This window comes from Leucoraja erinacea, chromosome 19 (assembly GCF_028641065.1).
Source record: "Leucoraja erinacea ecotype New England chromosome 19, Leri_hhj_1, whole genome shotgun sequence".
NCBI lineage: Eukaryota > Metazoa > Chordata > Chondrichthyes > Rajiformes > Rajidae > Leucoraja > Leucoraja erinaceus.
In genome coordinates this window covers 32,539,211-32,563,891 of record NC_073395.1, presented here as the reverse complement: position 1 = coordinate 32,563,891, position 24,681 = coordinate 32,539,211, and the positions used below count along the sequence as shown (strand labels likewise).

Here is a 24,681-nt window from a genome sequence, read left to right as displayed (position 1 = left end):
TTTATAAAAAACAACTTGCCATGCAAATCTCCTTTAAACTTTGGCCCTCTTACCATAAAGCGATTAAATCTACCGTTTGAATTTTCCATCCGGGGGGAGGGGGAGGGAGCGGTGTCACATGGGAGGGCTAGTCTCTGAACGCGGCCTCGGCACTCACCACTTAGACAGGCGCTCTCCCGGAGCTAAATCATCACCCATCCCCGCCCCCCCCCCCCCCCCCCCCCCAACGTAACGCATTCGCCCAACGCAATATCCCACCACTCCCCCATAGCCCCCAACTGTGCAGGTACAGCTCATTTCCCCTCATCCCCCAACATTCCCTGCCCCTCCTCTTCACCCTCCCTCTTCTATCCCCTCATTTCCTCCCCTCCTTCACCTCCCCCTCCCTCTTCTTTCCCCTACCCTCAGTCACTCCATCCCACCCTCCATAACTCCTCTCCCCTCCCTACCCCCCTGACCCGTTGGGCCCCCGTTTCCCCAACGCAATATTCCACCACTCATCCATTCCCCAACGCAACCTGTTCCCCCAATGCAATCAATCCTTCCCACGTTGGGGGGGGAGGGGGGTGTGGGGGTGCATAAATAGCGCTATTTTGTACCATTTTGGTGCAGTTCCTTGATATCACAGACAGACAAACAAGATGAGACTTTTAATGGTATATAGATATCAGACCTCCCCGCAACCTCCAACATTATAGATAAAACAATCCAAGTCTGTGCAACCTCCCCCTGTAGCTAAAACCCCTAATCCAGGCATCATTCTGATAAATGTCTTCTGCACCCTCTCCAAGTCTCCACATCTTTTCTGTAATGGAGTGAAAAGAACTACATGACATACTCCAAATGCAACCTAATTAAAGTCCTATAAAGCTGCATCATGACTTGCTGACTGTTTATACTCAATACAAGACCTTTAGAAGCAAGCATACCATATGGCTTCTCCACCAGTCAATCTACTTGTATAATCCATATCCATCCATTCCATGCATAACCATATGCCTTTCCAAAATTCTCCTAAATGCCATTATCATATCTGCGTTCACCACCACCACCAGTCTATCTCTTTTTCACCCAGAGATTTCTGAATGTGTGGAATTCTCTGCCTCACAAGGCAGTGGAGGCTGATTCACTGGATGCATTCAAAAGAGAGTTAGATAGAGCTCTTAGTGCTAGTGGAATCAAGGGATATGGGGAGAAGGCAGGAATGGGATACTGATTATGAATGGCCAGCCATGATCACATTGAATGGTGGTGCGGGCTCGAAAGAACGAATGGCCTACTCCTGCACCTATGTTCTATGTTTCTATGTGTTGCCACTTTCAGGGGGTTATGCACTTGGATCCCAAGATCCTTCTGTCTATTAATGTTGTTAAGGGTCATGCCATATAATATATTTTCCCTATATATTTGACCTCCCAAACTGCAACATCTCTCACTTGCTCAGATTAAACTTCATCTGCCATTTTTCCAGCCAATTCTGCAGCAGATCTATATCCCACTGTATACTTTGACTGCCTTCCCCACAGCCCGCAACTCCAGCAATGTTGGTGTAATCTGCAAACGTACTAATCAGTATGTTGACTTTTCAGGTTGGACTATCCACGTACCATTTCAAAAACACATCTTGGATACACCTCAGACATTCTAGCCTGTCTAAGCCTTCGGCACTGAGCAAGTCTCAGCCAATATTGGAGAAATAGCCACCCACTGAGACCAGTCTGTTGTTTTGGCATCTTTCAGTGATCTGTCCACATATCTGTTCCTCTATAGTCCGCTTGGTATTGGGAGGCTTACTGTACAATCCCACTAGAGTGCTTGCACCATAGATATTTCTAAGCCCTACTCATATCGCCTCAGTAGACGAACCCTCCAGTGTGTTCTCTCCAGTGCAGCCGCGACAGTCTCCCTGATTAGTCGCAACACTTCTCCACCTCTTTTGCCTCATTCGCAATCGCATCTGACAAATCTGAAAAACATCAAAACCCCAAAACATTAAGCTGCTGGTCATGTCCCTCTTGCAATCGCACTTCCTCAATGGCCACAACACCACGGTCCCAAGCACTGATCTATGCTTCATCTGTTTTTTCTACAATATTCCTTGCCTTGGAATACCCACAGGCACTTTCTATAGTTGATCTGCGGAAGTTTGAGCATTCAATGACATGTCGAATCTCTTTAACCTTCTAAACAGACATGTCTCCTTTGTGATTATATCTACTTGCTGGCCCAAGACCAGTCATACGAGGGCAACTCCAAGACAGGTCAACTCCTGGGAATTTGAAGCTGCTAACTCTCTCTACTGTCAACGTACCTATGAAAACTGGCACGTGGTCTCCTGGTTTCCTTTTTCTGAAGCTAACGAATAGTTCCTTGGTCTTGTTGACATTGAGTGAGAGGTTGTTGTTGCAGCACTAGTCAACCACAAGTTCTAACTCTCTCCCTCATGCTGACTCTTCACCACTGGCGATGTGGCCAACCGCAATGGTGTTATCGGTGAATTTAAAGATGGCATGGGAGCCTCCTGCTCTCATAGTGGCCACATAGTCATAGGTGTAGGAGCAGGAGGCCAAGTACACAGCCTTGAGGTCAGCAAGGTGGATATGTTGTTCCTGAACTGCACTGATTGAGGTCTGCCAATGATCCTGTTGCAAAGCAAAGTATGGAGTTTGCTGATAGGATTGGATGGAATGATAGTTTTGTTTTAGTTTAGAAATACAGCGGAAACAATACAATACACAATACAATTTTATTTGTCATTTGAACCTCGAGGCTCAAATGAAATGGTGTTTCTGCAGTCATACACACAAGAAAAAAGACCCAAGACACAACACAATTTACACAGACATCCATCACAGCACATCTCCTCCTCGCTGTGATGGAAGGCAAAAACTTATCTCTCCCCTGCGCTCCCCATTCCCCTCCCGATGACAGAATCAAAGCCCACACCGGGCGATGGTAATTGTTCTGCGGCCATTAACGCCACGCTGGGTGATGCAAGGCCACGCTCCGGGTCTTATTGTTGGAGCCCCCGGCGGGCGCTAGCAAAGTCCCGCAGCCATTCCAAGCCGCGCCGGGCGATGATGTAAGGCCCCGCTCCAGGTACTCCTCGACCCCGCGACTCGGGCGGGAGAAGTCGCCGTTGCGGAAGCCCCGAAAAGCGGTCTCCCAGCAGGGACCCGTGGGCTCCCGGTATTACTGTCCACCAGACCTGCGGTAAGCCTCCGAATCCCCGGGGTCGGGTCGCAGCCGAGCGCCACCACCGCTCCACCCGCTCCGAACTCGGCCAGCTCTACGATGGTGAGTAGGTCCGCAGGCTCCGCGACTGGAGCCCCAGGTCATTCCTGCTGGAGGCCGCTCCACGGTGCTAGGCCCCAACGACAACGGAGACCCAACAGGGAAACGGTCGGGTTCTCCGTTCAGGGGGAAAGATTTAAAAAGTTTCACCACCCCCCCCCCCCCCCCCCCCACCCACCCCCCCCCCCCCCACACACACACACACATACCCCGTCAAAAAAAAAAACTACATTGAAACGAGACAAAAAAGAATAAAAAGACAGACGGACTGCAGAGGCCGCAGGGACGTGAGTCGCGCCGTCCACCGGAAAAAAACCCACAGGCCCTTTAGCCCACCGAGTCCACCATGACCAGCGATCCCCGCACATTAACATTATCCTGCACACACTAGCGACAATTTTACACATACACCAAGCCAATCGGGATCAAACCTGGGTCTCCGAAGCTGTATGTGTGATGTATGTGTCCTTGTTATCCAGGTGGTCCAGAGTAGATTGCAGAGTCAGTGAGATGGCATCCCTTGTTGATCTGTTGCCCACCTTCAACCATTTCTGCCTATGAAAACAGTTTTAATTTATTTACTTTTCCTTGACTCTTAATTATTCTGGCATTTCTAATTAGCTTTCATAGCAGCTTTGTTGTTAAGTGAGAACTTATAGTTATTCAATTAACGGGGACCATTCTGCCTCATCCTTTCTGCCTCCTGTTCAGGGCTTTCCCATATTGCAGGGAAGTGCTCTGCATTAGATGCAATACTCACCTTGTGGTCAATTGTGATTCAGTAACATTTTAATGTTCCTATTGCCTGTTTTTTTTTTTATTATCATCTCAGGATCCCAGATGCTTGTTTAATTGTTTTGACTGCTACCTTCAGAGGTTTGTCCACATAAATATCAAGGTTCTTTGTTCCCATAGGAATTATGTCTTTCATGTTGTTGAGCCTTTTAATAATTCTTCTCACCAAAATGTATGATTTTGTCCATCTCTGCACTATGATTGATTGAGACTTTATCATCACATGTGACATGGAGTCACAGAGTGATACAGTGTGGAAACGGAACATTTGCCCCAACTTGCCCACACCAGCCAACATGTCCCATCTACACTAGTTGCACCTGCCTGCGTTTGGTCCATATCCCTCCAAACTTGTCCTATCCATGTCACAGTGACAATTTTTGCTTTGCACACCACATACACAATGTATGCAAAGAGTCGCCACGTATAGGGCACCAACAAAGTTACAAAGTGATGGCAATTGATGCTAATAATTAATTTTAATAACTCACTCAATTGGTAGTTACAGGCTTCTGTGTTAGTGTGATGTTTGATTCACTACCTCATTGCGGACATTGGACTTGTTTAGAATAGCTGAGAACTATATTCTGCACTCTGTATCTTCTCCTTTGCTCTACCTATTGTACTGAGTTTAGTTTAGTTGAGATACAGCATGGAAACAGACCCACCGAGTCCATACAGACCATTGTGTACCCGTACATCAGTTCAATGTTATCCCACTTTATTATCCTACACACTAGCGGCAATTTACAAAAGCCAATTAACCAACAAACCCTCACGTATTTGGGATGGGCATCTGTCCCCTTCCACGTGTTGGCTCATTTCACCAGTTTGTTTAAATTGATTGGAAGTCCATCATTATCTTCCTTACAGTTTATTGTATTTCCAAACTTCCTGCTGGCCTACTTCTGTCCTCATCTGTCAGTTTAACAGTTTATAATAACCAGACGATGCCTTGCACAAAGTGGGTTTGTGGGAACAAAGCTCGTTTTCCCGTGCAGGCCAGTGTGTTTCTCACATGAGCATCAGCTTTGCACTTCACATTTGTTAATCTTTAACTAATAGCATGGTTGCACAAGATAACTTACAATCATTTTAAATGCTGGTGGTTTAATTAATAATTAAAACTTTTATTGGTATTTTAATCATCCTTCAATAGCCAAACTGCCGCTAAATCCACATTAGAAAATCTTTTGCGTATAATCTTATCTGATTTACATCTCATGATTTTCTTTCTGTGTCATTTTTGTGGGATCTGGGAATTAGTGCCAAGGTTCTCAGAGGTACTTGGCCTTGAGAAGGTGGGAGTGTCCGACATCCTCTTAATTCACTGCAGGCCGGTTGAAAGTGCATTCACTCTGCTGGACACAAAGCTGGAGGAATGGGCCCATTCCTTCTCTCCAGAGATGCTGCCTGTCCCGCTGAGTTACTCCAGATTTTTGTGTCTATCTTTGGTTTAAACCAGCATCTGCAGTCCCTTCTTACACATTGACTCCGCTGTTGGGCAGGGAGTTCCAGGATTTCAACTCAGAAATATCGGTGAGCATCATTGAGTGGAAGCTGCATGTGATGGTGTTCTTACATGCAGGCTTGCTAAAAGCAGACACTGGCTTGGGAGGCACTGTTGATTATCCTGTGTAAATAACTACTGTAGATGCTGCACATTGTGTGTTATGGTGATGGGAAGGACTGGATAGCATAATTGATGGGGTGCCAATAAAGCAGGCTACTTTGTCTGAAATGGTTTTGAGCTTCTTGGAAATAATCAAGAAATTTGAGGTGGGAGTTGGCGAGCAGCCATTTGGAGAGGAGAGAACCCATTTATGAAAACTTGGCAGGAGAGTCGAGAGAAAGAGCTGTTTCTGATTTTTTTCAAGGGAATGAGGGTCATTTAGAAAGGATATTTGTTTGGCTCGGGAAGATGCAAAGCAGCCAATATAAGGAAGGGAAAGTTTAGTGGAGCAGCTTATTGAGAGCGGCAGTTTTGGGAGAGAGGATGTGTTGAGATGAAGTTAGACACAATATGCTGGAGTAACAGAGACTGAATAAGGTCTCGACCCAAAACGTCACCCATTCCTTCTCTCCAGAGAAGCTGCCTGTCCCGCTGAGTTACTCCAGCATTTTGTGTCTATCTTCGATTTAAACCAGCATCTGCAGTTCTTTCCTACACATGTTGAGATGCAGTGCTGTGTTTGAGGATAAGTCTAGTACTGAGGCTTTGGCTCAAGAGGGTTCAGTATGAAGGTTGAGCAGGAGATAATGCCACGAGTTTTGGGGGGTAAAACTGTATGGAACATTCTGTTTTTTCAATGTACACAATCCTGCAATAAGTGTGGTCAGATCCTCTACGGCACCTACACCATAGGTACCATAGATGTGGCAGGTGGGACAGTGGAATGCACCTCCTGCAGGGTGTTGGAAGTCGGGGAGATTGCCAGTGGCCTGAGAACTACATCTGCAGCCAGCTGCAGCTCCTTACGGACGGACCTCAGAATTATGTTTGTGTGTGTGTGCGCGCGTGAGTGTCATTGATATGAGTTGCAGTGATATGGTCACACCTAGGTTTAGGCAGGAAGTAGATGAATGGCCACCAAGCGAGGGAGCAGGAATCACTGGGGGCCACGCTCTATGGGGCTATGTAACCGGCTACCCCAAGATCGTGTTGGGAAATGATCCTGAACAGATGGCTGGTGTTTCAGAGGAAGAACATTTTGTAGATAGTGATCACAACTGTATAAGTTTTTAAATTATTTTGAATAGGGAGAAGGCTGGGCCCTGTGGGAAGGTACTAACCTGGAGTAAGGCAAACTACAATGTAGTTTAGACTGGAGAGGAGTTCATGTTGTTCCTTTATTTAACAAGGGAAATAGAGAGAATCCATGGAATTATAGGCTGGCGATTTTCACCTCTGTGGCACTTTGGGAGGTCAAGTGTAAGGGGAAAATTTATAATTAATGGCATGACCCATAAGAGTATTGATACACAAATGTACCTTGGGATCCAAGATTACTCCCTGACAGTGGCAACACAAGTCGATATCGTGGTTATGAAAGCATACGGTAAGTTTGCTTTCATAGATCAGGACATTGAGAATAAGAGTCAGAAAGTCACGATGCAGTGGCTTTGGAACGGGTACAGAGGAGGTTTACCAGAGTTCTGTCTGGATTAGTGGGAATTAGCTACAGGGAGTGGTTAGACAGACTTGGATTGTTTCCTCTGGCATGCTGGAGGTTGTGGGGAGATGGGATAGAAGTATATGAAATGCAGAGGTATGGATAAGGTAGAAATCAGAACCTTTTGCCTAGGATGTTGAAGAGTATTCCATCACACTCCTAACCTGCATCTTGGTGACAGTGGAAATGCTTTGGGGTGTCATGTTGTGAGCAACTTACCACAGAATAGCCAACCTCTTGTAGCTAGGGTATTTATGTGGCAAATGGGGACCCCCTTAGGGCATCGGTGGTAATTCTATTAGAAACATAGAAACATAGAAATTAGGTGCAGGAGTAGGCCATTCGGCCCTTCGAGCCTGCACCGCCATTCAATATGATCATGGCTGATCATCCAACTCAGTATCCCGTACCTGCCTTCTCTCCATACCCTCTGATCCCCTTGGCCACAAGGGCCACATCTAACTCCCTCTTAAATATAGCCAATGAACTGGCCTCAACTACCCTCTGTGGCAGAGAGTTCCAGAGATGCACCACTCTTTTGAATGTTATTGGATGTTAAGGATAACTAATTAGACTAGGAAGGGACTGCAGACACAAAAAGCTGGAGTAACTCAGTGGGTAAGGCAGCATCTCTGGAGAAAAGGAATGGGTGACGTTTCGGTTCGAGACTTCTTTAGATTCTGTCTTGTTGGATATGATCATTGCCCGGTAACTCTGTGGTATAAATGTGACTTGGCCATGTTAGAACATTATTTGGGTCTTGCTGCACTCATGCTTGGCCTACTGTATTTGCCAAGAGTAATTAGCAAATTTTAACATTGTGAAACCATCAACGGTCATGTTTACTTTGGATACATTGTTGGAAAACAAGTCATTGATGAAGGAACTGAAGATAGCTGGGCCTCGGGCTTTATTGTGAGTAACAACAGGAGTGATAGCTTGAGATTGGGATGATTGATTCCACCAACCTGAACCTTCTTCCTTTGTGAGTTGATGACTCCAGCGTGGCTGCTGTTTTCCCTTGTTGGCCATTTGACTTCTGTTTTACCGGAGTCTTAGTACTTAATACTGTAGGAAGAATATCATGGAATTGGAAAGAGTGCAGATGAAATTTACCGGCATTTGCAGGCTTGAGTTATAAGGAATGGTTTAATAGGCTGGGAGGTTTTTCAAGTATAGTCGACTGAACCGTGATCTTATCGAAGTGTACACAGTCTTGATGGGCATGGATAATATGAGCACACCATCTTTATCACAGGGTAAAGGATTCTAAATCTAGAGAGCACAGACTTAATGTGAGAGGGAGAGATTTAACAGGGAGCTCAGGGGAAATTGTATCTGTATCTGAAACAAGCTGTCAAAGGAAGCGACTCAAACACATACAATTCTAACTTTCAAAAGACATTTGGACAGATATATGGATAGGAAGGGTTTTGAGGGAAATGGGCCGAATGTAGGCAAATGGGATTAGATTAGATTAGATCCTTTATTTGTCATTCAGACCTTTCGGTCTGAACAAAATGTCATTGCCTGCAGCCATACATATAATAATAAACAACAAAACACACAATAAACACAAATTAACATCCACCACAGTGAGTTCACCAGGCACCTCCTCACTGTGATGGAGGCAAAAGTCTTAAAGTTACTGTCTCTTCCCTCCTCATTCTCCCTCTGCGCTGAGGCGATATGTTGTTACCCCACCGGGCGATGGTAGTCAGTCCCTTGGCTCAACCAAGCTCCGCGAACGGGCCGGGATGGTCAAAGCTGCCGCCCTCCAGTCCAGCGGACGCAGCTGTTGCCGCGGGAGCTCCGGAAAACAGGCACCAACCTGTGACCTGCGAGCTCCCGACGATGTCGTCCACTGGCCCGCGGCCAAGCACCGGATTCAGGTCGGCGCCGCTGGAACGCCGCCTCAGCCACCGGAACACCGCCTCAGCCCCGAGCCGGGCCATCCTCACCGGAGTGCCATCTCAGCCCCAAGCTGGGCCGCCCTCACTGGAACGCTGGAACGCCGCCACAGCTCCGAATTCTGCCAGCCCTGCGTTGGTAAGACCTGGCTGGCTCTGCTTCCGGAGCCTCGAGGTCGGTCGCAGTTGGAGGCCGCCAGCTCCGCCATTAGGTCTCAGTGCAGACGGAGGCAGAGAAGGGGGATACGACAGAAAGAGTCGCATTCCCCCGAAGGGAGAGACAGAAAACCATGTTTCAGCCCCCCCCCCCACCACACAAAACACAACCTAATAACTAAAATTTGACTAAAACAAGACAAAAAAAAACAACAACAAAAAAGTAAAGACAGACAGACTGCAGGCGAGCCGCAGCTGTTCAACAGCGCCACCACTTCTTTAGCCCAGAATGCCATCTTGGTCGGCATGAACAAGTTGGTCCGAAGGGGCTATTTCCAAGCTGTCTAGCTCTGTCTATGATGCTATTGTCGGTAAAATGAGTCAACTTAAAGTTGCAAGAATGTGTAGAAGCATTTCAAAAAAAGGAGAGAGAGAACTGGGAACTATTTGCACAAATTTTTGACGGTGTCTGGACAAATTGAAAAGTTGTTTAAAAAGTCATATTGCGTTATCAATAATGCATATTGCGATGTAGAGAACAACAATAAGGAGGTTTAGTTGAGCTGCTGTTGCACATTATTGTGGCTGCAACCCGAATATTATGTCCTGTTCTGATTACTTTACTGGAGAAAGACTATGTAGGTATGTTACAAAACCTACCCAGGCCGTGTGTGTGATTTTGGCGCTGTTTAGAGGGGGCGGGTTTAAAACGCGATTTTTACTAGGCTGTTGCAATCGAAAATGTTCAGCCTAGTAAATCATTAACGGAAAATCGCTGAAAGACCCCGTCGCAAAAGGTATTATTAGTTTTTATGGCCTTGTATAATAGTTATAGTAGTTTAAAAACCACTCTCTCAACCCGCGACCACTCGCAGCCCCAGGGTTTTATAAAGCAAACAATTAAAGGTATGTACCTTATTTTTACATTAAAAGGGGCTTCTTAAGAACCCTGTATATAAAGTTTTCTATAGCGAATAGTTCATTTTGGGCTCTTTATATCCCGCAGTATTTTTCTGGGCATTTGAGGGCACAAATCCACTGCAATGTGAACGTTCTAAACCAGCGCGTTCACAGGAACCCACTAGAAAGCCGATTTAAATTGACTTTAATTTACAGCAATTGAACACTAAATTCCTTCCATTTGGCCTATAAATTGATGTAAATGAGATTTCAAAATCATGTTTTATTGTGAATTATTTGTGAATATTATTTGGACACTTAGGCTATTTAAAAATGTTAATCATTTATTAAGAAATGGATAGATGTTTAGATCTAGTAATTGAAGTTTGAAATTAGCTACAATTGGGTAACTAACTAATTATATGCTTTAATTTCAGGTCCTCCAAGTAAGATTATTTTATATTTGTTTCAGAATGGTTCAATCTATGATAACTGAAAATTTCATTCAGTTCTCTTAATTTTTAAGAAGGTTATGGGCTTTTGACTGTCCTCGATCACAGCTTTTTTTTTATGTCCATAGAAAATCAATAGGGAACAAGATGCTAATTTCCGAGTATGAAAATGGCCATAACTTTTTTATTACTTGAGATATGAAAGTGAATTAGGTGTCAAATTAAACTTATTGTTGTGCTTTATCTGATGGGATAAATTGCAGACTTGATTTTTTAAATCTCAAAATTTTGTAACATTGCTAGACTATGGTCCCAGGAATTAGGTATTTTATGCATGAGTAGAAGCAAAAGCTGAGATTATTTTCTCTGAATGGTGAGAGAACATTTGATTGAAGATTTATTTTTTTAAAACAGCACTGCACAATGGGAAGAAGGTGCAGCCTGGAACACTACCGGGAATAGTAGGTTTAGGTCACCCATGGATAGCGTGGAAGTAAAACTGGCCTTCAAGGCAATGCTTGGCCTAAGCCTTGTAAGGAAGTAGAGGTGTTGGTGTGCTTTCTTGGTTGTTGCTGCAATAGTTGTGCTTTCTTGGTCGTGGACAGTGAAGAAGCTTATCTCAAATTCCAATTGGATCTTGATCAAACTGGGCCAAAGGCCAAGGAATGGAGATAAATGTGAGGTGTTGTATAAACACTAAATGTTCACATAAACTACTGGGTAGTGTTGTAATACAGAGATACCAAGGGAGGCAGATGCATAGTTTCATGAAAGTGGTGATGCCGGTGAAAGGTACTTTTGGAATGCTTGCCTTCATTGGTCAGGGTATTGGTACAGGAGTTTTGGTATCATTGAAAGGGAGTGTTTGAGATGTAAGGAGAGGCTACATCTATTGTCCCTGCAGCATTGAGGGTTGTGCGGGGTGTATAGAGGTTTATAAAATCGCGAGGGGCAGAGACAAGATGAATAGCTGTAGTTTATTACCGGAAGAGGGAATTCTAAAACTGGAACTAGGTTCCTGAAGACAGATAGTCAGACCTTATATGGTTGCAGGGGAAGGTGCCTGGGGAACGGAGTGGAGGAGGGTGTGGGGGGAGAGGGGGAAGCATTGACTTTCGTTAATTTGCCAGCATTCTCAGAGCAAGAAAAACCAAGCTAATTGCTATTAAAATGAAGGCGGGAGCTAGACAGCTGATTTAGAATGAGCTGTCTAGCTTCTGTGAATGGATAGTTTGTGAAGACGGCAGCAGTTGCTGGACAAAGGGTAAGAAGAACCAGGGGATCTCACCTTCCGCACCCTCAAGGTCGGCTGCGGGAGGAGGTCCCCGGGAAACAAGGGCTGAAGGCCAGGCGCGGAGAGGGATATCGGTTGGTGGGACGACAGCATGATGGCTGCAATGGGCCTCTGTGGCCAGCTGCAGCAAAAATGGCACCTCTTGCATATGGACTCAGGGGATGGTCTGTACATTGTGTGCTAACTGGGGTATTGTGCTTATGTACGGGGATAGTCTTGTTGATGTTGTATCCACTAAAATGTATATCACTGTACCTAGTACACGTGACAACAACGAAATCATTGAATCATTGCTTTCCCCCCCGCCCCCCTCATTAAATAAAATGTGTGAGGATTTGAAGCCAGGTTCCAACTTCTGATTTATAGCTTTTTAGTTTTCCACCTGAATCTTCTCCTCTCTTCTTCAGTACTCAAAGTTTCTCCAACTCTTCGTTTCCCAAGCTGACACTTCCTGTTCCGTGGATCCCTACTTGCTGCTTCAGACCATCCATGTGCATTTGCAGCGTTTTACAGTTACATGTGTTTCCAGCACACGGTGGTGTTTGTGGTCCACATGAGTTTCCTCTGCTCACCACCCACTACCCCGATCCTGGCCTCATTTAGATCGATCAGCTTATCTTTCTTTTCCTTCCTCCTTAAATGTATTTATCCATTTCACTTCAACGACTGGTCATGCAGGCTATTTAAAATGCAATTCTTGTCGATTAATTCTTAAACTGGAAATTAACTAAAAGATTTCAAGATTATGCCGTTTTCTTACAGATTAATAAAATACATGTCATTTTGATCTGGACAATCTTTAGCCCGGGAGCAAGTGTTTGATGTCCTGACATTCATGTATGAATTGAATCTCTGATACATTGATCCAAGCACTATAATCTCTTTGATATATCCACTTGCAAAAAGAGCTGTGAATTTTACACTATCCTGCGTTCAAATATGGATGATTTGGATTTTTCAAAGAGTTGAAGTTAAGATTGAGCAGGCTTGTTTGCTATGTTTGAATGCAGTTCCCAGATGATTTGGTATGACCCTTGGCATTCCTCTATTGTGGAAATAGTAACTACAGATACCGGTTTACAAAAAGCGATATGAAGTGCTGGAGTACCTCAGCGGGTCATGTAGCATCTCTAGAGAAAGGGTCCAGACCCAATACATAACCTATCCATGTTCTTCAGAGGTAGCTGTCTGACCCACTGAGTTACTCCAGTATGACATTTTTCTATTGTTCAATTCCATTTACTATACCTGAGAATATATGGCTGTCGGATTAATTCGGCATTGTTTGAAATTCAAATAAAATGTATTATTTTAACACCAAAGCAAATTTCATTTCATCCTGAAAGTGAATGTTGGGTGTTCAGTTTTTAAAGCATCTTTTATTTTGATAGGTTTCCAGGTTGGCTGGTGTCCTGGTCAAACATGGAGTACAGAAGGGTGATCGAGTTGTCATTTATATGCCAATGATCCCTCAGGCAATGTACACGATGCTGGCCTGTGCCAGAATTGGAGCCACGCACAGTCTGATATTTGGCGGCTTTGCATCGAAAGAGCTTGCTACCCGCGTGGACCATGCTAAGGTAATGTGCATCATAAAATAGAACATTGTTGGACAAGCAATGCAGTACATACTGTATGCATGAGCTAGGAATTGCAATCCGAGCTAACATGAACCTAACGTGTCGGAAGGAACTGCAGATCTACTTTACATTGAAGATGAACAAAAAAATGCTGTAGTATCTAATATCTGAAGATACGGACCTATGTAGCAAGTTACTTCAGAGACTTGATGTGAAACAATTTTTCATTGTCACAAAATAAGATATTATGGTAAATGATTACAAAGAAAGCAGGGGAGTTTGAGAAGCAGTGGGATTTACGGAGGTGGTCCCAGAGCTTGCGATCTTGACAGCTGATTGAAAGCGGTGGAATGATTAAACACTGGTTTAGCTCACAGGAGTGTTCAGAGGGCAATATAGAGACAGCAAAGGGTGAAACCATGGGAGAATAGGAGAACAGTTAGAATTTAAAACAGGTAGCCAATGCACTGCAAGTCAACAGCTGTAAACAAGCAGTACTTGGTACAGATTAGATGAGTGAATGTACTGTGATTGGGAATTCACCTTGTTTATGATGAGTAACTGAGGGTGGCAGATCAAGAATATAGCAACAAAGAACTGCAGATGCTGGTTTAAACCAAAAATAGACACAAAGTGCTGGAGTAACTCAGTGGGTCAGGCAGCATCTCTGGGGAAAAAGGATGGGTGACGATTCAGGTCGGAACCCTGCTTTAGTTAACTCTAGAGAAAATGCAGTCATGGATGAAAGCTTCAGCAGCAGCACATGATTTGATGATTGTCAAAGTCGGGTGATAAAGTTGAGATGGAAATAGGCAGCATTAGTAATGGTGTCAATGCATGGTTCAAAGTTTTTTTTTTTGGAGATGGACAGGACAGTGAAGTCTTTTTAATCATAAGTCCATAATTTCTCAGAGTAAAATAAGGCCGTTTGTTCCATCAAGTCTACTCTGCCATTAAATCATGGAAGATCTATCTTTCCCTCTCAACCCCATTACTCCATTTTCAGACGACCTGAAGCATTGACCTGAAACACTAACTCTCTTATGATGGAATAAATCCAGAGTTCAAAGCTAATTTTGGAAGCTGGCATATGTTCAAGCACTTTTCAGTGAAAAGGAATGGAGGAGGTTACATCATAGTTAGCCAAGACTTCATTGTTCTGCATTTCTTTGTTTTTAAAGGAGCTCAGCAGATTATTGCAACTATGGTTAAGGAGTTGGTGCAAATAGACAATTAGAGTGAGTGGAGATAGCACAAGGGAGCAGAAACAAGAGAAACATAGGTGGATAACAGCACTGCAGGTATTCTTAGAGGTTTGACAGTAGAAGTGAGGGAAGTAGCAGAGGCAAAGAGCAGATGGTTTCAGTCACGATGATTAAGACGTCCACGAGATCCTTGCTTTGAAATTTGGTGATGGACATTTGTGCAATGAATAATCAGTTAAAATCTTTTAATTGCAGGAAAATCCAAATCTGTGAAATCTGAAAGTTGCTCGTTATTATTTATTTTGCCATGTCACTTTTTTGTTGGCTGCACAGCAAGGAAATTAGCTCTTTAACCCACCAGGTCCGCACTGGAAATCGACCATACATTTACAACCATCCTAGACTAAGCCCTTTTAAAATTCTCCACATCGATGGCCACCCCCACCCTCCTCGTGATTTCACCACTCACTTATGCAGTCAGGGCAACTCGTAGAGCCCAACTAACCTCGCAAACTGCATCCTTGGCAATGTGGGGAGAAGCTGGTGTGGTCAGCGAAATCCATACAGACAAGAGGAGAATATGAAAACTCCACACTGCCGGCAGAGCAGGCCTGGATTGAATCCAAGTCACTGGAGCTATGAGGCATACTGCCCACAAATTGTTGCTGGTTACTTCCCACAAGAACTCAATTACAATGCCAACAAGTACACTTTTTTCTTTCTTTGGAATCAGGGATACAAAGAAAGGCTTGACAGTGGGGTAGGAAATGTTCCAACTTGCAATGTTTTGTGAAGCAGCAATAGGATTTAATAGTGCTGGAAAGAGTTTTAGACTTTAATAATACTGACAAGATGTCTTGTGGAGGTTGGTAAGGCAGGAAGGCTGGATCTGACTTTCTGGGTCCAAAACATCAGATACAGCCTGAAAATAGGCTCTTCATCCCACTGATTCTGTGCCATTCATCAATCTCCCATTTTTACATTCATTGTACCCTAACCCATTTTATTCTCCCCATATTCACATCAACTCCTCCTACCAGATTCGATTGCTTGCCTACATACCAGGAGCAATTCACAGCGGCCAATCAAGCTATCAATCTGCACATCTCTGAACTGTGTGGAACACCTGGAGGAAACTCACATGGTCACAGGGAGAATGGGCAATACCACTCGGAGAGCACCAGAGGTTAGGATCAAAGCGGGCTCTCTGGAGCTATGAGGCAGCTGTACTGCTGTACAGGCTCACTGTAAACAGGAGATCATTCTGTTTGGGTGGCACAGTGGAGCAGCAGTAGAGTTGCTGCCTTACAGCGCCAGAGACCCGGGTTTTATACCACCTACAGGTGCTGTCTGCACAGAGTTTGTATATTCTCTACTCCCACACTCCAAAGATGTACAGGTTTGTAGGTTAATTGGCTTCTGTAAAAATTGTAAATTGTCCTTAGTGTGTAGGATCGTACTCGTGTACGGGCATCGTTGGTCGACACAGAATCGGTGGGTTAAAGGCCTGTTACCACGCTGTAGCTCTAAACTAAACTAAATCCAGACTTCGTTGCTCATATCGTATTCATACCAATCTGTTCAATCTGTGGATCCATCAGTCCTGAGTTGCCTCCGTGCTTAACACCTGTGGTTTAAAATTATTTTACTTGTTTTCAAATTGCTCACTATATCTGTAATCTCCTCCATTTTGTAATGTTCTGAGACATATATGCTCCTCCAAATTTGGCCTCTTCAACAATATGAAATGAATTCCTTACAATTGTCATTGCTCTAAGCTGCAAAGATCGCAACCTGTAAAATCCCCGCCCTGACATTTTTATTGTTTTACACACTACATTTAAATTGCTTCTCTCTCTCTGATCAAACATCGGTTGTCTTGCACGGTTTGTGTTTAGCGTTGGTTATTATTAATGCTTCTCTGAAGCATGTTGGAGATTTTGCTGTGCCAAAAGGGAACATAGAAGGTAGGTGCAGGAGGAGGCCTTTCGGCCCTTCGAGCCAGCACCGCCATTCATTGCGATCATGGCTGATCGTTCCCAATCAATAACCCGTGCTTGTCTTCTCCCCATATCTCTTGATTCCACTAGCCCCTAGAGCTCTATCTAACTCTATCGAACATTAAATACAAACTGATATTATTTGTGGTTGAAGTTGTTTTGTTTAAAAAAAGGCAGCCTCCATTCTCTGAATCACATATGTTTCATCACATTGCAGCCAAAACTGATTGTGACAGCATCATTTGGTATTGAGCCAAAAAGAAGAATAGAATACATACCATTGCTGGAGAAAGCTTTGGAAATCGCTGAACACAAGCCAGATAAAGTCATAATCTACAATCGCCATGGTATGGTGAGTATTGAATTCAAGCCGTTTGTCATTTTGATATAAAACCCACATTTCTGAAATCCTCTTCTTAGATAACAACTTTGAGTTGAGGAGTTTAGCTTATTGTCACGCATACCAAGGTACAGTGAAAAGCTTGTGTTGAGTGCTAACCAGACAGCGGAAAGGTAATACATGATAACAACTGAGCCATCCACATAGCCCATGATGAAGGGAATATTGTGAATAATATTTAGTGCAAGATAAAGCCAGTAAAGTCCTATCAAAGATAGTCCCAGGTCTCCACTGAGGTAAATAGTAGATCAGGACTGCTCTCTAGTTGTTGGTTGGATGATTCAGTTGCCTGATAACCGCTGGGAAAAAACTGTCCCTCAATCTGGGGTTTGTGTTTTCACATTTCTATACCATTTGCCTGATGGGAGAGGGGAGAAGAGGGCATGGCTGGGGTGCGACTCATCCTTGATTATGTTGGTGGCCTTGCCGAGGCAGCGAAGGTGTATATGGAGTTATTGGAAGGGTGATTGGTTCACAATTCTCTGCAGTTTCTTGCAGTCTAAGTTGGAGCTGTTCCCAAACCATGCTGTGACGCATCGTAATAAAATGCTTTCTCGGGTGCGTCTGTAGAAGATGGTGTGAGTTGTTGGGGTCATGCCGAACTTCCAAAGCCTTCTAAGGTGTGCTTTCTTGCCCTTTCTTCAATATGGGTGGTCCAGAAGAAGTTTTTGGTGATATTTACTCCTAGGAATTTGAAGCTTTCAACCATCTCTACTTTGGCACCATCAATGTAACTGGGGTATGTGTACCACTTCACCCCCTGAAGTTGATCACTATCTCATTTGGCTTGCTGACATTGAGAGAAAAGTTGTTGTCTCTACACCAGGTCACGAGGTTCTCAATCTCCTTCCTGTACTCCATCTCATCATTATTTGATATCCAGCCCACAATGGTAGTGACGTCTGTGAGTTTTATAAATTGAATTAGATTTGTACATGGCTGCACAGTGGTGGGTGTACAAGCAGTAAAGAAGGGGCTGAGAGAGAACGCATCCTTGAGGAGCACCAGTGTTGAGGATTATCGTAGAGGATGATTTGTCCCGTATCGTCATTGATTGGGGTCTGTTGGTCAGGAAGTCGAGGATACAGTTGCGGAGATGTGTTCTGACTCCCTAGACTCAAACACACAAAACAATATACACATACATTTCACACACCATTTCTAAAAGAAAGAAAACTGCAAAAATAAACACATTAATGCAAAAATATAATTAGAAAAAAAACCCATGTCTGTGGTAGTATATATAAGAGGTTGACTTCCGCTGGGGTAGGATTAGGGTTGTGCAGGTTGTTTTACGAACCTGACAGTTGCAGGAAAGTATCTGTTCCTGGACCTGGTGGTGTGTAACTTCGGGCTTCTGTACCTCTAGCTGAATGATAGAAATGAGAAAGGTGCATGGCCCAGATGGTGGGGATCATTGATGGTAGATGCTCCCTAGTTTTTTCAATGGGCATTCCTTTGCTATTAAATTTACTAGTGTTGGAGAATGGATATTTGCTGCTTAACTAGTCCCCAAATCAGCATCTGACTGATCCTGGACTTTTCCAAACCTGGCCGATCTTCAAAAAGGTACTATATCTAAATGAATTCTCCATTTCTCTACCATAGCATCCAGATCTCAAAATTTCCATTCTTTTGTGAAGAGAAAAATATTGAAATTCTTCACACTATTACGGCCTTTTAATCCACTTCACGTCACCTAACCACATCAATGGTACAGCCCAGAAAGTCCACAAATGCCTCCACACCCTCAGAAGACCAAGGAAATTCAGCATGTCCTCACCGATACCTACCAATGTCCACAGATGCACTACAGAAAGCAGCACAGTTTGGTATGGCAACTACTCTGCCCAATTCCACAAGAAACTGCAGAAAGTGGAGGACACAGCCCAGTCCATCACCCACCCTTCACTCCATCTACACATCATGCTGCCTCAGGAAAGTAACCAACATAATTAAAGGCTACTCACTCCCCAATCATTCTCTCTTCTCCTGTCTCCCATTGGGCAGCAGGTACATAACCTTGAAAGCACGTACCACCATGTTCAAGAGCAACTTCTTCCCCAATGCTATTCAGACTCTTGAATGGACCTCGTATGCCAAGGATGTATTCCTGATCTTACAATCTACCTTGTTGCGGCGCTAGCATTTTCTTTTATTTCTACTTTGCAGCTGTAACACTTATTTTACACTCTGTTTCATTTCACTTTATGCACCATCTGTGGAATTCATGTACGGCATGATCTGCGTGAATAGTGTGCAAAACAACATTTTTCCATGTATCTTAGTGCACATGACAATAATAAATCAATTTCAATACAACAAATACAAAACTAATTTGTGTGCTTCCACAAGAACCAAGGCTCAAGGAAAATGGGTGAATTAAAGATGACATGGGGTTTGCATTATATATCACTATCTCATGGCAGGGTTCAGTCAAAAATACATGTGTGAAGGTTTTCAAATGGTTCACAATGTAGGCTGAGCTGCATAGATGAGACATTTGCTGGGTTTAATTTCTGAGGCATGCAAATTGTCTGATCTCAGCTGAACTAATTGAAAGGAATTGGAGAAAAGCAGATCACCACTTTGGTCTTTGGAAAAATAAGTATTACATTTCCTGTTCCTATTTTCTTCTCAGCGACTGGCAGTTGAAAATAACAAGATAAATGACGGGTGTCAGGGAGTAAGCAGGAGAATGGGGTTAGGAGGGAGAGATAGATCAGCCATGATTGAATGGCAGAGTAGACTTGATGGGCCGAAATGCCTAATTCTGCTCCTATCACTTGTGACCTTGGTAAGGCAGCACAGTGCTGCTTCACAGCTCCAGGAGCCAAAGATGAGTCCTCACCATAGGTGTCGACTGTGCAGAATTTGCACTCTCCCCCTGACAGCGTGGATATCCACCTGGTGCCCTGATTCATGCATCTCAAAGATGTTAATTGGTTAATGTACTTTACCCTTTAGTGCAGGCAAGTGGCAAAACGAATCATGAATAACTTGCAGGGAAATAAGGAGAGGAGTCTGATGAGCATGAGCAGCTGTATAACTCACTGTGGCCTCCTGTGTCGTAATAACTAAGAAATCATTCTATATTTGAGAAATATTTCACAGGGTGTTTGCCAGTTATGTAGATAAATAATATAGAGAAATTCCTTCACAAAGTTACAGATGTGCCACAGAAATCATTTGGGAACAGCTCCATGCAAGACCGTAAGAAATTGCAGAGAATTGTGGACACAGCCCAGACCATCACGCAAACCAACTTCCCTTCCGTTGACTCAATTTACACCTCACGCTGCCTCGTCAAGGCCAGTAGCATAATCAAAGATGAGTTGCACCTTGGCCATTCCCTCTTCTCCCCTAACCCATCGGCCAAAAGGTATCGTAATGTAAAAATGCAGACCTGCAGATTCAGGGCCAATTTCTCGGACAACTGATCTATCCTATCAACAACTAGAGAGCAGTCCTGATCTACTAGCTATCTCATTGGAGACCTTCGGACTATCTTTGATCAGACTTCACTGATGTAATCTTGCACTAAACATTATTCACGTTATTCATTTTATCATGTATCTGTACACTGTGGATAGCTCGATTGTAATCATGTATTGTCTTTCCACTGACTGGTAAGCATGCAACAAAAACTTTTTGGTGTACCTCGGTACACATGACAATAAACTCAACTAAACTCAATGTGTCTGTGGTGCTGCTGCAAGCAACGTTTTACATTGTACCTGCATCGCATCATACTTGTGCATTGGACAATTGATACAACTTGAAATACGAAAAGTCAGTAGGTTTCATAGTAAACGTTGTGTATTGTGCAATTTGCTACTGATTATATTTTTTAACTGTGTTGCAGGAGAAAGTTCATTTGACTTCTGGCTGTGAGCTAGACTGGGATGAAGAGATTTCTGCAGCTAAATGTCACGACTGCGTCCCAGTGTCTTCAGACCATCCCTTGTACATCCTCTATACATCAGGAACGACGGGAATGCCAAAGGTAAAATCTTCAATCCTTTGACTTGGCATGGATTTTCCTTGTCGAAATTTCATTGAAACGTATGCATGTTGTAGTGCTCGACGTGAGTTCATTATCATAGCTGCTCAAATTCCCCAAATACGTTCGGAAATACGTTTAATAATTAGGAAGGAAAATGACAATGGTTTTCAAATGATGTTAAATGTCACGACACGATAGAACTATTTATCCCAGGATCTGCCAACAGTCATAAAAACACAAAGTACATGAAATTAGAGCGATGAGTAGAAAGGATTGGGGATGTGCAAAGATTGGGAGAGGGTGGGGGGGAGTACATCCTCCTCTCCAAGACCATCTCCCATGGCCCCCCAGGATGGTGCCAGGAAGTTTGTTAATCCTCCTATAGGCGTCCGGCCGGGGGGGGGTAATTGGGGGGAGTCCATCTACCCCGAAAGGACATTCAAGAGGGGGCTGGAGTGTGCAGTTTGATAGCCACAAGGAAGTAGGATCTCCTGTGGCATTCTGTCCTGCATCTTGGTGGAACCAGTCCTTTATTGAAGGTACTCCTCAGGTTGACCATTGTGTCATGTGAGCTGTATTGTCCAGGATGCTCTGCAGTTTGAGGAGCATCCTCCTCTCCAAGACCATCTCCCATGAATCCAACTCTGACCCCAGGACGGTGCCAGCCTTCCTGATCAGTTTGTTAATCCTATAGGCGTCCGCGGCCGAAAACATTTACCCAAAACATTTTGCACGTTTCTCTTGTTTCAGCTGGGTAATTGCAAGTAAGTGACATTCATATTTCTCTCTGAGTCTGAAGAAGGATCTCGACCCAAAACGTCACCCATTCCTTCTCTCCAGAGATGCTGCCTGTCCCGCTGAGTTACTCCAGCATTTTGTGTCAACTTAAATTTAAACCAGCATCTGCAGTTATTTGTTACACATTCATATTTCTCTCACAGTTGGTGGGTTTATCATTCCTCTATTTTCAGAAAAATCTCTGATATCAACTCAAATTATTATCATTCATCTCTGCATGATACAAAGGTTGTTCAAACTAGAGAACTAGTGCTGAACTTGTTTTGCTCTCAACTAAATAAGGTTTCTATAAGGCCATTCACATTCTTCCAGCCTTGGTCATTTGCAGAAATGTTGGTTTTATTTTCCATTTCTAATGTGCTGGCACTTTCTCAAGATATAAAGTAACATGGCAAATGAAGTTAATTATTAAAATGTTTTTTCAGGGAATTGTTCGTACATCGGGTGGATATGCCGTGATGCTTAATTGGACTATGTCAAAAGTGTATGGCCTCAAGCCTGGTGAGGTAAAGTTTAATTTTATTACTTGTGAAAGATGTTCTCTGAGACTTCATTTTATAACCAAGATATTTGTGTTTTGTATTTTCCAGGTCTGGTGGGCTGCTTCTGATCTGGGCTGGGTAGTTGGACATTCTTATATTTGCTATGCGCCTCTTCTTCATGGCAATACATCTATTTTGTATGAGGTTGGTACAGGATGAATGGTTTGTATCTATGTTACTGAGTCTGTGCTAACCAGCGATCCCCGCACATTAATACTATCCTACACACACTGGGGACAATTTACACGTATACCAAGCCAATTAACCTTGAAACCTATATACCTTTGGAGTGTGGGAGGAAACCAAACTCTCGGAGAAATCCCATGCAGTCACGGGGAGAATGTACAAACTCCGTACAGACAGCACCCGTAGTTGGGATCGAACCCAGGTCTCTGATGCTGCAAGTGCTGTAAAGGGGCTGTCCCACTTGGGTGACCTAACCCGCGAGTTAAGAAAAGTATTGTCAACCATCAAGCTCGAAGGCACTCGCCTGGAAAGCCTTGAGCTGGATTGACCGTCAGCATTGAAACCGCGAGCTGGATCGACCAACGTGAACTCCTACGGACCTGCTACGGACATTCTCCGAATTCGAATCAGGGGAAAACTCGGGAGAACTCTTGAATTACCTCGTACAGTGGACAGGCCCTTAAGAAGTTGCAAAATTGGCCGAAAACACTCTTTTAACGAGAAAGCAACAGGGCCTTTCTTACCCATAATTTTGCTGCAAAAACGGGTTCAACTGTCTGGTTCAACTGTGCACCCCTCAGTCAGTCTGTCTGCTTCAACTGTCCATTCCTCTTTGCAGGGCAAGCCGGTTGGGACCCCCGACGCGGGAGCATATTTCCGCCTCTTATCTGATCATGGAGTCGCAGCTTTATTCACTGCACCAACGGCACTGAGAGTAATTCGGCAGCAAGATTCTGAGGCCATGCTTGGAAAACAGTACCATTTCCCAAGGTGACTCTTCACGGCCTTAAAGGGTCAAAGAAACTTAAAACTGGCATTTAAAAGAAAATCTCACTGCAATTTACTTCCTTGAGTGGGGGTGTCAGGATCATTTTAATGGGTGAACTTGATCTAGTTTCTTGGCACATGGGAGAGACCTTATTTAGCAAAGATTATATGGATACAGTGTATTGTTATCTGTGCTGCAACGTGTTGCCTCCTTGATTTTTGGTGTGAAGCCAACATTGTTTGTGGTGTCAAGTTGAAGTCCTGTGATTCTTCTACATTGGCTGCTATCGAATTGGTCAAGATTGCTTTAAGGACTTTAAGGACCAAAACCCGAGGTGGATTGATCCAAGCACACCTCGGGATCCTGTCAGAAAATATGGAAATATTTAAATTGGATATTGGAAATATGGAAGTGCATGTTTGATGTCTCTACGCTTTTAAGTAATTTCTAATCAGAATCTGGGAACACGTTCAAAAAAATAATTCTTATCAGCTAAATTCCTGATGCTGGCACCCTGACGGGAACTGTGCTTGTCTGTTGCTATAAACATTATAACATAACAAGATAATGTAGTGAAACAGGATCAACATTTTTAACACTGTAACATTAAAGTTTGGGCGTTTGAGCGATTAAAGTAATCACAATTAGCCATATGAATTTTAAAAGAATAAATCATGTTCACTGCAGTTTAAATCACAATTAAAACACTAGTGAAATAGGAAATTGAAAAGGACAACTTGTTGGGGGGGAGTGAGGGAGGACGAGTTGGAGGGTCGGATAGTTAAAAAAAAAGAGAGGGAAGGTAGTGAAGGAGAGGGAAGGATGGTGGTATTCTCTCAAATCAGCCGAAGAGCGTGCAGCCAATTTATCTGAGATCTTGGGCTCTAATGGATGGCACAAGAGTGGCTGATCAGCAGTGATGGGGTGGTTCATAAGTGATAGCAGCAGAATTGGGCATTTCTGCCCATCAAGTCTACTCCGTCATTCAATCGTGGCTGATCTTAGTTTAGTTTAGAGACGACTTGATTAGTTGTATAAAATCATATGACATGTAAATTTGGAGACGCTGTAGACTGCAACTGGTGGAATCCGGAGCAAAACATTAACTGGTGGAGGAACTCTGTGGGTCAAACAGCATTTGTTGGTGGTTGGGGGGTGGTGGTGGGGAATGGTACTGTCAGCATATTGGATTGAGATCATGCGTTCGGGCTGAGAGTGGCA

The 24,681-nt window shown here is 43.7% G+C and overlaps 1 protein-coding gene across 1 annotated transcript in view; it reads left to right on the top strand.

The window, feature by feature from the left end:
• Positions 1-24,681, top strand: part of acss3 (acyl-CoA synthetase short chain family member 3) — a 58,794-nt gene that overhangs the window by 9,895 nt on the left and 24,218 nt on the right. Inside the window, 6 exon segments of the mRNA XM_055650769.1 lie at positions 13,366-13,554; positions 16,977-17,111; positions 21,025-21,165; positions 22,389-22,469; positions 22,554-22,649; positions 23,311-23,462. Coding sequence (XP_055506744.1) covers positions 13,366-13,554; positions 16,977-17,111; positions 21,025-21,165; positions 22,389-22,469; positions 22,554-22,649; positions 23,311-23,462 — 794 coding nt within the window.